Genomic DNA, 13,210 nt, shown 5'->3' with positions numbered 1-13,210 from the left:
TTACCAGTATTTTGACGAAAACAGCTCCAAATCGAACAAGCGCGCTCTCGAATCGTCATTGGAATCAGGTCAGCTTCCGGTAAAACAAACAGGAAATTGTATGGCGGTCGCGTAGTGTCACAATGGCAACACTTGTTGTTTTTAAATTAAAAAAAAAGAATTATGATTATGCAGACACTTTGATAATTCTAACTCAGAATAGGTACTAAGCAATGGTCACTTTATCATATCCATAGAAATATGTTTGTGTACCTTTTATTTTTACCCTATCGTTTCTGTAGTCTAGGCTAGTATATAACAATCAATTAACATATAGGTAAAACTACTGTATTTTATAATAATTTAGTTTTATAATACATAAACATCCCCAAATTTTCATAATGCATTTTCCCACCGGTGGCACAAGACACTGCAGTCTTCTAGTAGTTACATTAACACAAGACCACCACTACGACAATATGCTTCTCTGGATGGCCAAATGAGACACCTGCTTATTTTATATATTCCTATATACATGTTTGTACACCCATTTGGTTATATAAACCTCACCAAATAAACACAATATCAAAACGAGGTAATCTAATATTCTACATGTATCTACACCACTCTAGATAGTTCCTTATCCACTTCAGTTTCGAATCCGCGAGGAAACACGTGTATGGATTGCTGTGTGCTTATCAGATTTTCTTCTCTAATATTATATGTCAAAATTACCAAAGATATCAATGTGCTGTGGTGGCGTCGTAAAACAAAACAAATAAACAAACTTTAATTAATGAGGGTGACAGGTTTAGCACAAGCTAATCTTCCACCGGGCCCCTAGCAATATATTGAAACATTGGTAAAACAGTAACAAAATATATACTTAGTACTATGCTACTGCAATAATTGCATGCAGACGAATTGACTAGAATCATCAATGAATGTATAACTGAGATATGTCTATAGCTATCTCAGGATCTTTTGTTTGTTTACTAGTTTTATTTATATGTTGGAGCCAGGGAATTTTACATTTCACTTGATAGTGAGTCCAAATAAAGCCCTAAAACCCTGCCAAATTGTTGGTTTTCAATAGATGTGGCGGTATGTGTTTGGTGGTTTGTTTCTGTTTGTGTGTGTGCGTGCGTGCATGTGTGTGTTTGTGTGTGTGTGTGTGTGTGTGTGTGTGCACGTGCGTTTGTGTGCGTGTACATCTAAACATCCATATTATATTACCGTTTATCCATTTACGAGTTCTGTACCTGCGCAGACCAATCCAGTAGTGTTTCCAATGGTTTTGTATCCTATTAGTGAGTTTTAGCAGATCTGTAATGACTTCATCATTCAGTTTAATAAGTGTGTTATTGCACAAACGCATGGCACTTCTCCATGTATTCACATAGGTCGATACGCATGCATGTTGAGAGCCGTAATTGCATTTTTTAGCACCACTGTAGTAAAACTTGTTACCTAAATAAATTTAGAAGAAAAAAACATTCCAAACAATAATAACAATAACAACGATAACAATATTCATAATAATAACAACAACAACAACAATAATAATAATAATAATAATAATTATAATAATAATAATAATAACAATAATATTAATGATGATGATGACGATGATGATGATGATTATGATTATGATGATGAAGATGATGATAAGAAGAAGAATGGTAATGATGATGATGACCATACCACTTGGCAGTAATGTATCTTTTATATGTGCTTTCCCACAAACATGATAGCATGTATATGTGAAGCTTTGGTATTCTACTAAAGGGGAAAACACGTTGAGTTCACTAAGAGTGCAAGAAGGTACCTACCTGGCCATGCATAATATTTCCATGTGTTACAGTCATCTAAACTCAGACCTAACATGCTGCCATTGTAATAATATACGTAACCGCAGTTTGCATTGAAGTTAGAAGTGAATGAAACGCGTCCTGGCATATCTGTAAAACAAAGCAATCAAGTAGATATAGATAATATTCTTGTACTGCGAAACATAGAAAAAGTCAAATTTAATATAAATGTCCAATGCAATGCACATTATAAATAATAGGATTTCTCTTGATAGATTCAAAGAACAAAATCGTCAAATGTTCTTTTCATTTAGTCATGTGGAAAGATACTATTCTGATGTCGGAAAAAACGTTGTGTCGGTTAAATTAAGTATTACAATTGCACATCAAACTCGCACCAGACGAGTCTGTTCAAAGTATTTTATAGTATTTTATATTTTTAATAGTTTTCATAAAGTTTATATATATATATATATATATATATATATATATATATATATATATATATATATATATTTGTTCCTTTGACCTTTATGTCATTTCAGAAATCTATCATCTTCATATTGCTTTAAGCATAATTATAAACGTTATGCTTTGGGTGCTTTTAATATACTATCCAGCTAAAATAAAAAGAGCATATAGAGAATACTACACGAGTCGCCTTTAAGATACGGTACGATTTATTTTATAAGGAGTTATTATAAAGATGTATGGAACTAGCTAAAGCGAGATGGATACGGTTTTAAACGAGTTGTAAGATAAACGGTATCTAACGGACACGGTTGTAGTATTCTATTTATTACATATACAGAACTTCACATACATTGTTGTCGCTTCCTGTTTATTGAACGAGTTTATTTTTCGCACGACGTTCGAGTGGTATGTTCTTGCGCAAAATAAACGAGTTATTATGACCTTCACAGAACATAATCTTTTGATATGTAAATAGCTTTATGTATTGAACACTGACGCTTGTTTCAAATTGAAATAATTAAACTTCGTGCCTTCTTGATGAAGGATTATATATGAAATTTGTCGGGGTTTGGGTTTGTTCCGTGTGTATCAAAGAAAAACAATACTGAATAGGAATATTAGTAAAAAAAACGTAGTTTTTTTAAATAACTGAACAGGACAGTAGTTATTCATTTTGTAAAAGCTTGTTTTATGCAAATTTGACTCGTTAAAATTTTACAGAAATATCATATATTAATCTCTTCTTATAGAAAGCATGGGTATAGCCACTACTGTATCTGAATCAGAAGTCGATATCGTGTATTTCCTTTTTCAGTAGGTTCATGTCGCCCATCTTGAATTTCTGTGTAATATTTCATAGAACCAGGGTAAACGTTATTGCCATCCCACAAAACAGTATTTCATTTCATTCTGGTTTCCATATTTAAATCTGCAATACGTAAGACAAAAGTAGAACAAACATTCAAGAAAAACTATCAATTATTACAATTCACATTAATACCTATGGCCGTTTATGTCAGTTCAAATAAACTATCAATTTATATCATTAACAGTTAATTAAACAAGGGGAGGCATACCTATATCATAGACTGACATTGCCTTGTCACTTCCACAGTACTGATAAAATGACCCGGGACATCGAATTTCCTTAACATGCGTGGATACAGTGACCGTTTTGTCTAAACAATAGCAATGTTGTCCCTGGAAAAAAAATAGAGATACCTCTATTACTAAAACACAGAAACTGAAAACAGTAGATATAGACACAATTATACATATGCTATATGTATTCAAACACACCGCATACGTACACGCCTATACGAACATAACATATTTATACATATACACATATAGGGCTTACATGCATAAATACATTCATGGACTCACACACAAAAGAGTGTTAGACTGTCTCTTTGTAGATGGGGAGGAAGAGTACTATGTATATATATATTTATTAAACCGCGGTGACGGAGATACCCGTGAGAGATTTTTCATATCCCACAATGTGAAATATGCTTTTTGAGAGGTCATGACCTCCGATCACATGATCCACGGAACTACTTTAACTCATTCATAAACAACATGCCATTAAAACTTTACGTTCGTGGCTAGATGCAATTAATAAAAAGAAAACAAATTTTTAAAAAATAATACATTTTACATATAAAACTTTGTTTTTCGTTATGAAACAAGAATAGTTTACACTATTAAATAAATAAACAAAAAAAATTGAAAAGAAATGTTTCACGTCTGCTGTCGCTTAACGTGTCTTCGCAGCGTTAAAATGGCCATAAAAATATACAAAGCATCAACAACTACAGCCACATTTCCACAACACAGCACCGTGAAATTAGTCATATTCTCAGTAACACGGTATCGGACCACCAGTCACGTGCTTTGGAAATGCACTCGACAGACACAACTTCAACGAAAATGATTGATTCTTGTACTACATATTCTACAAATCTTCTTTGCAAATTGTCTTCATTTTTTTCTGCTCCAATATATGGTGGAACCATAAATATTAACTTTTGTAAACACAATAACGATGAAACTGAATCTCCTGAAAGCAAGCCCAAACGTCGAAAACTCACACGTGACACTGAGACCGACGCGCTTTGAATTTTGAAAGTTTAAACGTTTTGCAGAAAACTCAAATGATGGACTTTGAATAGTGATTGTTATATTATAGTTTATTAAACTAATATTCTGTTTACTACTAGTGTGTGTTATTTGTTTTAATTATTTTTATTTTTGGGATGGAGGGACTCTAGAAGATTGCGAAAGCATAAATACTTTTATAGTATAAAAAAGAGTGCATAGGCAAAGAAGGGTTATGCGCTCTGAATCACTCCGCTGTTTTGTTTACGTTCAGTGTCCTGTTTAGTGAGAGACAAAAAATATATTTGGCGACTCAAATTAATAATGTAGCGCGTTGTAATCAATAGAATACTATACTCGTCCCCTTGAGAGACCGTTTATATTACAACGAGTGTGTTGTCGATCGTACATCACTCGCTTCCGCTCGTGATGTACGATCGAAAACACACTCGTTGTAATATAAACGGTCTCTCACGGGGACTCGTTTAGTATTCTCTCTCTCTCTCTCTCTCTCTCTCTCTCTCTCTCTCTCTCTCTCTCTCTCTCTCTCTCTCTCTCTCTCTCTATATATATATATATATATATATATATACATATATATATAGACAAAACTACATATATGTGGTTTTCTGATTTCTGTATTTCACGACTGTATTTCCTGCAGGAAACCCCGACGTGTCGTCATCGGTGTGTTTTCTTTTATTGATGTTCATGGAATTACTCGTTGCTGATAAGTTGAAGTTTATATTAAATGTACCTCCATCAATCATCGCTCCACTGAATAATCCGGTTGTCAGTTCATCAGAGTTTTCTACGTACACAATAAATATAGCATATCTTACCGTAATTTCACTAGACATTCATATTTCGTAAAAGGTACAATTTTTTAATCACAAGATTTTGTTCAAACACATTCAGGTGCATTAGTAATGTTAAAAAAATTCAATAGCACTTTTGCATTGGAATTTTTCCAATATTCTTAAAAAGGAAACGTCATGTACCCAGTTTATGGTTATTGTAAGGAGATGCAAAATGACGTCATTGGAATAATGACGTCATTTAAATTCAAAATTAGCTATATTATTACAATGTTTCGCCACATTAAAATAATAACTAGTCTACTAACCTTGACCCCTGTCAAATTCCTATAACAGGCAGACAAAGCTGTTTACAGGTCAGTATTTTGTTTTTTTAATTACAATTCTGAACAAAATATTAATTTTAAGTTTTAAAAGATGAAAGAAATAAAAAGTACTTTTTGTCAAATATATTATATTACAAAATTACCGTTGGATATGTTTTACTTATTGTGTACGAAGCCAAAAAAGGGTCCAAAAAGTTACTGTCGTCGACCTTAATCGTGGATTAAAAATAAAAGCTCGTTGGTGAGTAGTGTTCCCGTCTCTAGTTTTGGTATCGCGCTCATTAAATTGTAAATATTCGTCGTCGTTTTAGTCTGTTTTCAGTTCAAATATTCCACAAAATAGCATTTTAAACATGCATTAACTGCTTTAATAGGCAATTCAAACCAAGCATCAACGTTGTTTACATATCGCTAAGGGCATTTCCGGTAACCATGTGCTATAAATAGTAGCGTTGAATACGACATAGTTCCGGCTGTTGAGTTGAATACAGAAAAAGTATCTCATTTTTGTATTCAGGACTGTATTTATATAATAAGATTTAATGGGTATGTAATATATATATATATATATATATATATATATATATATATATATATATATATATATATATATATATATATATATATATACATGCATTACATGCATACATATATATATATATATATATATATATATATATATATATATATATATATATATGTGTGTGTGTGTGTGTGTGTGTGTGTGTGTGTGTATGTGTGTATGTATATATATGTGTGTGTGTGTGTGTGTGTGTGTGTGTGTGTGTCTGTGTGTGTGAATCTAATTAATATTAGCTCCACTGGTTAATTACTATTACCTGTGGATCTAACAGCACCCCGATGGAGCTCATGTCCAGTTGACCTTTCATTCGACCAATCAAAACCTTACTTGCAAAATCATGCCAGTGATTCGGGATTATGCCGAAGGTATACGAAATGATTCGGGTGAATTATGAAGTATGCCGGAATCTAATTTCAATATAAAATTTTATATAAAATTCGTTTCAAAACGAAAAAAAAACCGTGATGGTATAGCCATAAAATCTGTTTATACTAGTGTACAATCCAGAGTTTATTACTGCACTTTTCTCTGTTTTTTCAATAGACCAACAAGTTTGCCTATTGCATAAATAGTCCCGCCCGATATTTTTAGAATTTGTATGCTCCAGAATAATGCTATAAAAGGCGAAGTGTAATTGGTCGATATTTAATTGTTATTTATAGATGAAATGTCACCTGGACATGGGAGTCCACGCAATGCTGTTAGATCTACTCGTAGACCAGTAGAGCTAACTTTAATCAGTGTGTGTGTGTATATATATACCTAGTACTAGTAGTAGTAGTAGTGGTGGTGGTAGTAGTAGTAGTAGTAGTAGTAGTAGTAGTAGTAGTAGTAGTAGTAGTAGTAGTAGTAGTAGTAGTAGTAGTAGTAGTAGTAGTCGTAGTATTGTTCAATTAACAGAAGGTGTTGCTATGTTCTTGCTTTGTTTAATGAGGTGATTATTTTCAACATTAGCAAAAGCCATATGGACACATCTCTTAATTTACAAAGTGTTACTGTTCTTCTCATTGCATTAATACACTTTTAATTAATTAATTTCAATCACCTGTAAACCAACTGGTCCTCCATCGCATGTCTCGTAACAGAGATACGGTTCATTGGCGTCTAATGCATAATCCCAATCTGTGATAAGCGAACCGTCCATTGATCCTTTTAGCGTTAATAGTGCAGTGTAATCCTCTGAAACATAACAGTTTATATATATATATATAAACCAGTTCCATCAGGCTACGACATTGTATTCACCCGATGATGTCGGTACAGATAAGGACATTTCCCTGCGTCAAGCTCTGCAAATGGGAGTCAAGATGTGGTGGACAAGGTTTCACAAGATGTAACTGTGTTGGAAGTAAGAGGTGTCAAACAAATCGATGTAAATGCTTCAAAGCCTGCCATGCATAAACAAGAACTGTTGTTGATGAGAACTTTGACTACATTGATCAATAGACTTGTTTTGTACTGAGAACTTTGACTGCATTGATCAATAGACTTGTTTTGAACTGAGAACTTTGACTACATTGATTAATAAAATTGTTTTGAACTGAGAACTTTTACTACATTGATCATTAGACTTGTTTTTAATTGAAAACTTGGACTATATCGATCAAAAGATCTTGTTGTTTGTTCTGCATTAGTGTGTGTGTTGTGTGTTGCAAATGGTATGTGTTTTGAGCCAATAAAGATTGCCAGCATATTATTGTTTATAGTTATTCATTCAGTCAAATAACAACCATGTCAATACCATTCTGCACGTTTCAGGTAATCTGTATAAATTAGTGAAGTATATTTCAGGTAATATGTATATTACCTGATTTTTTCAGCTAATATACATATTACCTGAGTGAAACAGGTAATATACATATTAGCTGAAAAAATCAGGTAATATACATATTACCTGATTATACAGATTAACTGTAACATATATATACACACACACACACACACACACACACACACACACACACACACACACACACACACACACACACACACACCTTTCTATTGTAGCAGTATTTTAATTTTAGTTAATGTTTAACCTTACAATGCGAGAAGCACCGGATGTGGTATGTGATAAAATATACAGAACAATAAAAGAAACGCGAATGTTAATTTACTTTTATTTAATTTATATTAAATTGTTCTGTTTGAATCCCATTTTTTTTAATGGTGGGGTTGGGGTTTTTTTGGTTTTGGGGTGTGTTAAAATTATCAATATTGTGTCAACCTCTCAGGCCCAGTTTGCCAGTCTATTAACCGAACTAACTGTATCATAAAAAAACCCTGTATGTATTAAACTATTCGCGTATATTTTGCTGTTAGGTATACACTGAGATATACAAAAAAAATACCTAAACTTAACTGTCGTTTTATTAGAGGTCAAGCAATTATTGCACTGTTCTTTTACCCAGAATCATGAGTGATAAATGTAGGGCAGCCATATTTGATACAGTCAAATAAACCGTCCTAAATTTGCATGCGTATACTTGTCACGGGAAAAAGATTGAAGCAAGTGGTATTTCAACATACATAATAATAATATATAATAATATATTATAGACAAGATATCGCTTTCTACGACACATAGTATAAATACTCTGAAGCACAGCATAAATAAACATCTAACAGGTATTTGAATACCACGAGGTTTTTCAAATGACGAAATGGCTCTTTTATTGACCTGTGTCCCTATTACGACAGAAAAGACACACACAGAATGTTTTATCAACAGCCAGGTTCATTTGAGCTTACAGCTTGTAATTAGCAGTGTCCAACATACGTTAGTGTTCCTTACTACTTTAAGTACTATGTTAGGTAAGTGGTAGACTGGTTTTTGAGACTGAGATAATAAGCCCGTCACATATATAAAAACGCATACGCACACAAAGAAAACCATAGTAGTGGTTAAGCCATCGGACTAAAGCCGGTAGGTACAGGGTTCGCAGCCCGGTACCGGCTCCCACCCAGAGCGAGTTTTAGCGACTCAGTGGGTAGGTGTAAGACCACTACACCCTCTAACCACTAACAACTAATAACTAACCCTCTGTTGTGGACAGACAGCCCAGATAGCTGAGGTGTGTGTCCAGGACCGCGTGCTTGAACCATAATTGGATATAAGCACCAAAATAAGTATAATCAAACCAAGAAAACCCAGAAGAACGTAATAATGCAGCAAAGCGCTGGATTCACTTTTAAGTATTCACACTGTTATCACTGTCTTAACCGTTATAATCAACTGATCCGAAACATTTGTGAATCTTTCATCAGTTTCAAATCAAATAGGAACAATTTGTTTGGGTAATAGAGGATACTCCCGAGTGTCTTGTGATATCATTATTTATCAGCACGAGTTGATACTTTTATCAACAAGTGCTGATAAATTATAATATCACAAAACAAGAGGGGGGGGTATTATTTTTATCATCCATTATCATTCTTTCATTTGCGACAATTGTAAACAATGTCAGTAATGTGGGTTGAATGTCCCTATATTTGGCAGAGGTAGACTTGTTAACTAACAGAACAACAGTGGCGTGACGTCACTAATGATAGTTTTAGCGCTGAAACATACACAGTGACGTAGCAAAATATTGTCTTGTGATTATAGTTTGACGAATCAAGATTATAAAAAGCGATATCTCCTAGGAGATATCGCAAATTATAGTGCCAGCGATATCTCCTACAAAAGCATTTAATGGATGATAATTATTCTTATTTAATTTCTTCAGGACGGTCTGTATAATATTATATAGATATGTTGATAAAATTCAAAACATTTATCACAAAGCGAAAAAGCGTCTCTCAACATTTTAGTACCAAATAGTTTTAGGTGATCACATCCGTCCATATTCTATCTATCTATATATATATATATATATATATATATATATATATATATATATATATATATATATATATATATATATATATATATATATATATAGGCTATCATTTTAGTCTTTATATAAAATTACGACATAGACGTAAAACCTTTCCTGTATTTATACCTGGAAATAACTGCAATAAAACCCAGAACCCTTTACATAATACCCGCTAACTAAACAAGGTCCTGGGACGTGCTTAAGCAACTATTTCAGTTCTTGTTACCTGTCCATCTCCATGGAGTATAAGTTTCCAGAGCACCAACCCAGTATCTTTTTCTTCTCACCATTTTCGTTTTAAGTGCTTCTGAAATATGATCATGCGCAAAAAGGACACCAACGTCGTCACATCCAGAATTTGCGGCGGTCCACCAATCCATTTGCTTAGTGAAATTATATTCATCTTTGAGAGCATCCCAAGTAATGTTTCTCCAAGGAGCTGAGTCAACAGAATAAAAAAGAACGAAATGAAATTTTAATTCAGTAAAACATCTGTCTTCGTAACGCTTCCTGATTCCTACTACTACTTCTGCTACTACCACTACTATTAATGTTATTATTACCACCACCACAACCACTTACTTTGATTTCATTGTTTTTGTTTGTCTTTCATGAAAAAAGTGCCCTGAAAATGGTAAAAATGTCCAAAAGGTGTTTAGTCTACCATGCCGTGCCTTATTTCTAAGGAAAACACTAATTACTATTATTACTGCTACCACTACTCGTGATACTACTACTATTACTGTTCTTACTACTACTACTACTACTACTACTACTACTACTACTACTACTACTACTACTACTACTACTACTACTACTACTACTACTAATAATAATAATAATATTATTATTATTATTATTATTATTATTATTATTATTATTATTGCTGGTTGGACTATTCCAAATAGAATCCTATAGGCGACAATGTTATCGTTTTATGCAATATATAATTTCCCAAATTGTGACCCATAACTATGAATATCTTGCATGGCTCATTTTTGATATAACCGGGTGTTTTTACAATATACCCAGTTTTGCACAAACGTTTAGTACTTAAGTGTTACAGGTACCCGAAACATGTTTGAAGAACAAGACAAGACAAAAAATGTATTCTCGTAAACTGCACCGAGTGCAGTATGGAGAAAATATAAACAAAATAAGTTACAAAGTGTTTTCCGTAGTGGTAATGGACATACTATTTAAGTAATATTAACCCGGAAGACTGACCCTCTCAATGACAATTTGCAAATATTTACATAGTTGTCACGGGGATCCTATAATACCCGTAACTGAATAAAACACGATTATCCAAATATCTCTCCTAACTGTATATCTATTAGATCTCTCTGTATCGGGCAGTCTAATACCCGAGTGGCTCGGCTCTAGGTATATCAGAGATAAGATCTAATATAAATATAAATATATATATATATAGATATATATATATATATATATAGCACGTTTAGTTCACTAGAAAACACAACAAAACACAATACACTTTGGAATCTGTATTAACACTACGCTGACAAATGTACTTGCCGCAGTAGTTAATTAACAACAACAAATAATAACAACCCAGAACTAATCACTTAATTAGTTAATCACTAGGTGTATAGTTTACACAATATTCTAATCACTTCACGGTAATACAACACACACACGTGTGATAATTGAGAAACGCTTCCAGGGGAACTTAATTAATAAAGGAATTACAACTCTATTCCTAACTGGTTAATTTTTAATTAACCCTTAAATACTCATTCAGTAACCTTGTAATACAGAATTAATACTGGTACCTATCACCATAAAGACAATAACCTACAGTTTACCTAGGTCCTCTAGGATGACTGGCTAAGCTTTAATAATTTTAGAACAGTGAAGCCTACAATGTACTTCGTCAGATTAACGGAGACACTGTCTAAATAATATTGGTATAATACAGTATTAAAATATTTAAAGTCACATCAGTCACATCAAGATTATACAACAGAGCAGAAAAATATATTTACCAAGTCCCTTCGGACACGTTCCCCCGGAGCCTTCCAAATGTTTCTTCCCGATATATCTAAAATCCTAGCTATTTATTCAAAAATCTCCGAGACAGCGAATATCGCCTGGGGGCACAACGCGGTACCTCACCTATCATGTGATATTTCCACAACTCCCAGAGATGGTATATTTTCTCTTAGATGGCTAGACAGATCGACGCCTAGTTCGCCAGAACCCACGGTCGTAAACCCGCACTACCGGAGGTATTACGTAACTACTGGCCACATGACCTCCACACCTGGTCATGGTATGTATTAGGGGGTACGGTCGCGCGGAGGTATTACGTAACCAAGCTGCACACGGCCCTCTAAAACAATTAACATCGCCACAGGCGAAAAGATAAGAGCATGTTCCGTCACAATAGTTTAGACAAAAGTGATTTTGTTTTGTAGAAAATAACTGCTAAACGGTAATTGCAATTGCTCTGTTGGTATAGTAACTAGGTATATACTTATTTCGCCCCGTAGATAAAGACGTACATTTAAAAATATAGTGGAACTCATCACCAACATCAGTGTTGCACAAGTGACATATTCAGTTTTTTCCTCTCAATGTTAAACCATCTACTGGTTTCAATAGGAAGTCTGACATTACCAGTTCTAAATTTAAAAGAATTCTAGCATTTTTTGTTGAGAGTTTCAACAAATAATTTTCTATTTTAAATTCATGCTTGAACATTCTGTAGTTAATACCTTTTAATGAGGCAAATTTATCACTATTCCATGTTTGTAAGTACTGGTCACATAGTATTCGTTTAACTGCATGTTTTAACCACAAAACATCCATCTGTGTACATGAATATATGTTACATAAACCACATTCATCTAGTATACGTTTTATAAAGGATAACCAAGTACATGGTATAGCATCAACGTTATGGTTATATGATGCCAACATGTATAATATACCAGACAATTTAGATTTTCTACTATTAACAACATTTGCCCAGTATGTAATCATTCTAACTTTAACACTAATAGACAGTGGATATCTACCTAATTCATCATAAATCATAAAGCTTGGTGTCGACTTATTAACACATAATATATAATTCCGATATCTAAATTAATGAAGCCCCATATTTCACATCCATATAATAATACAGGTTTTACAATCCCTTCAAAATTTTAGTCTTGGCTGCATTAACTTTAAGTTCCCATGTTTCACAGTGTACTTGAAAACAATCTAGTTG

At 33.5% G+C, this 13,210-nt stretch overlaps 1 protein-coding gene across 1 annotated transcript in view; it reads right to left on the bottom strand.

Moving 5' to 3' along the window:
• The window catches only part of LOC121392030, a 20,249-nt gene extending 13,014 nt beyond the window's left edge, over positions 1-7,235 (bottom strand). Inside the window, exons 1-4 of the mRNA XM_041523435.1 lie at positions 7,137-7,235; positions 3,341-3,464; positions 1,812-1,940; positions 1,216-1,449 (exon numbers count right to left, since the gene is read on the bottom strand). Coding sequence (XP_041379369.1) covers positions 1,216-1,449; positions 1,812-1,940; positions 3,341-3,464; positions 7,137-7,235 — 586 coding nt within the window. The remainder of the gene's footprint in view (positions 1-1,215; positions 1,450-1,811; positions 1,941-3,340; positions 3,465-7,136) is intronic.
• Positions 7,236-13,210: the final 5,975 nt, after the last annotated feature.

The sequence above is a fragment of the Gigantopelta aegis genome, unplaced genomic scaffold (genome assembly GCF_016097555.1).
Source record: "Gigantopelta aegis isolate Gae_Host unplaced genomic scaffold, Gae_host_genome ctg3296_pilon_pilon:::debris, whole genome shotgun sequence".
Lineage (NCBI taxonomy): Eukaryota > Metazoa > Mollusca > Gastropoda > Neomphalida > Peltospiridae > Gigantopelta > Gigantopelta aegis.
This window is presented reverse-complemented; position numbering and strand designations above follow the sequence as displayed.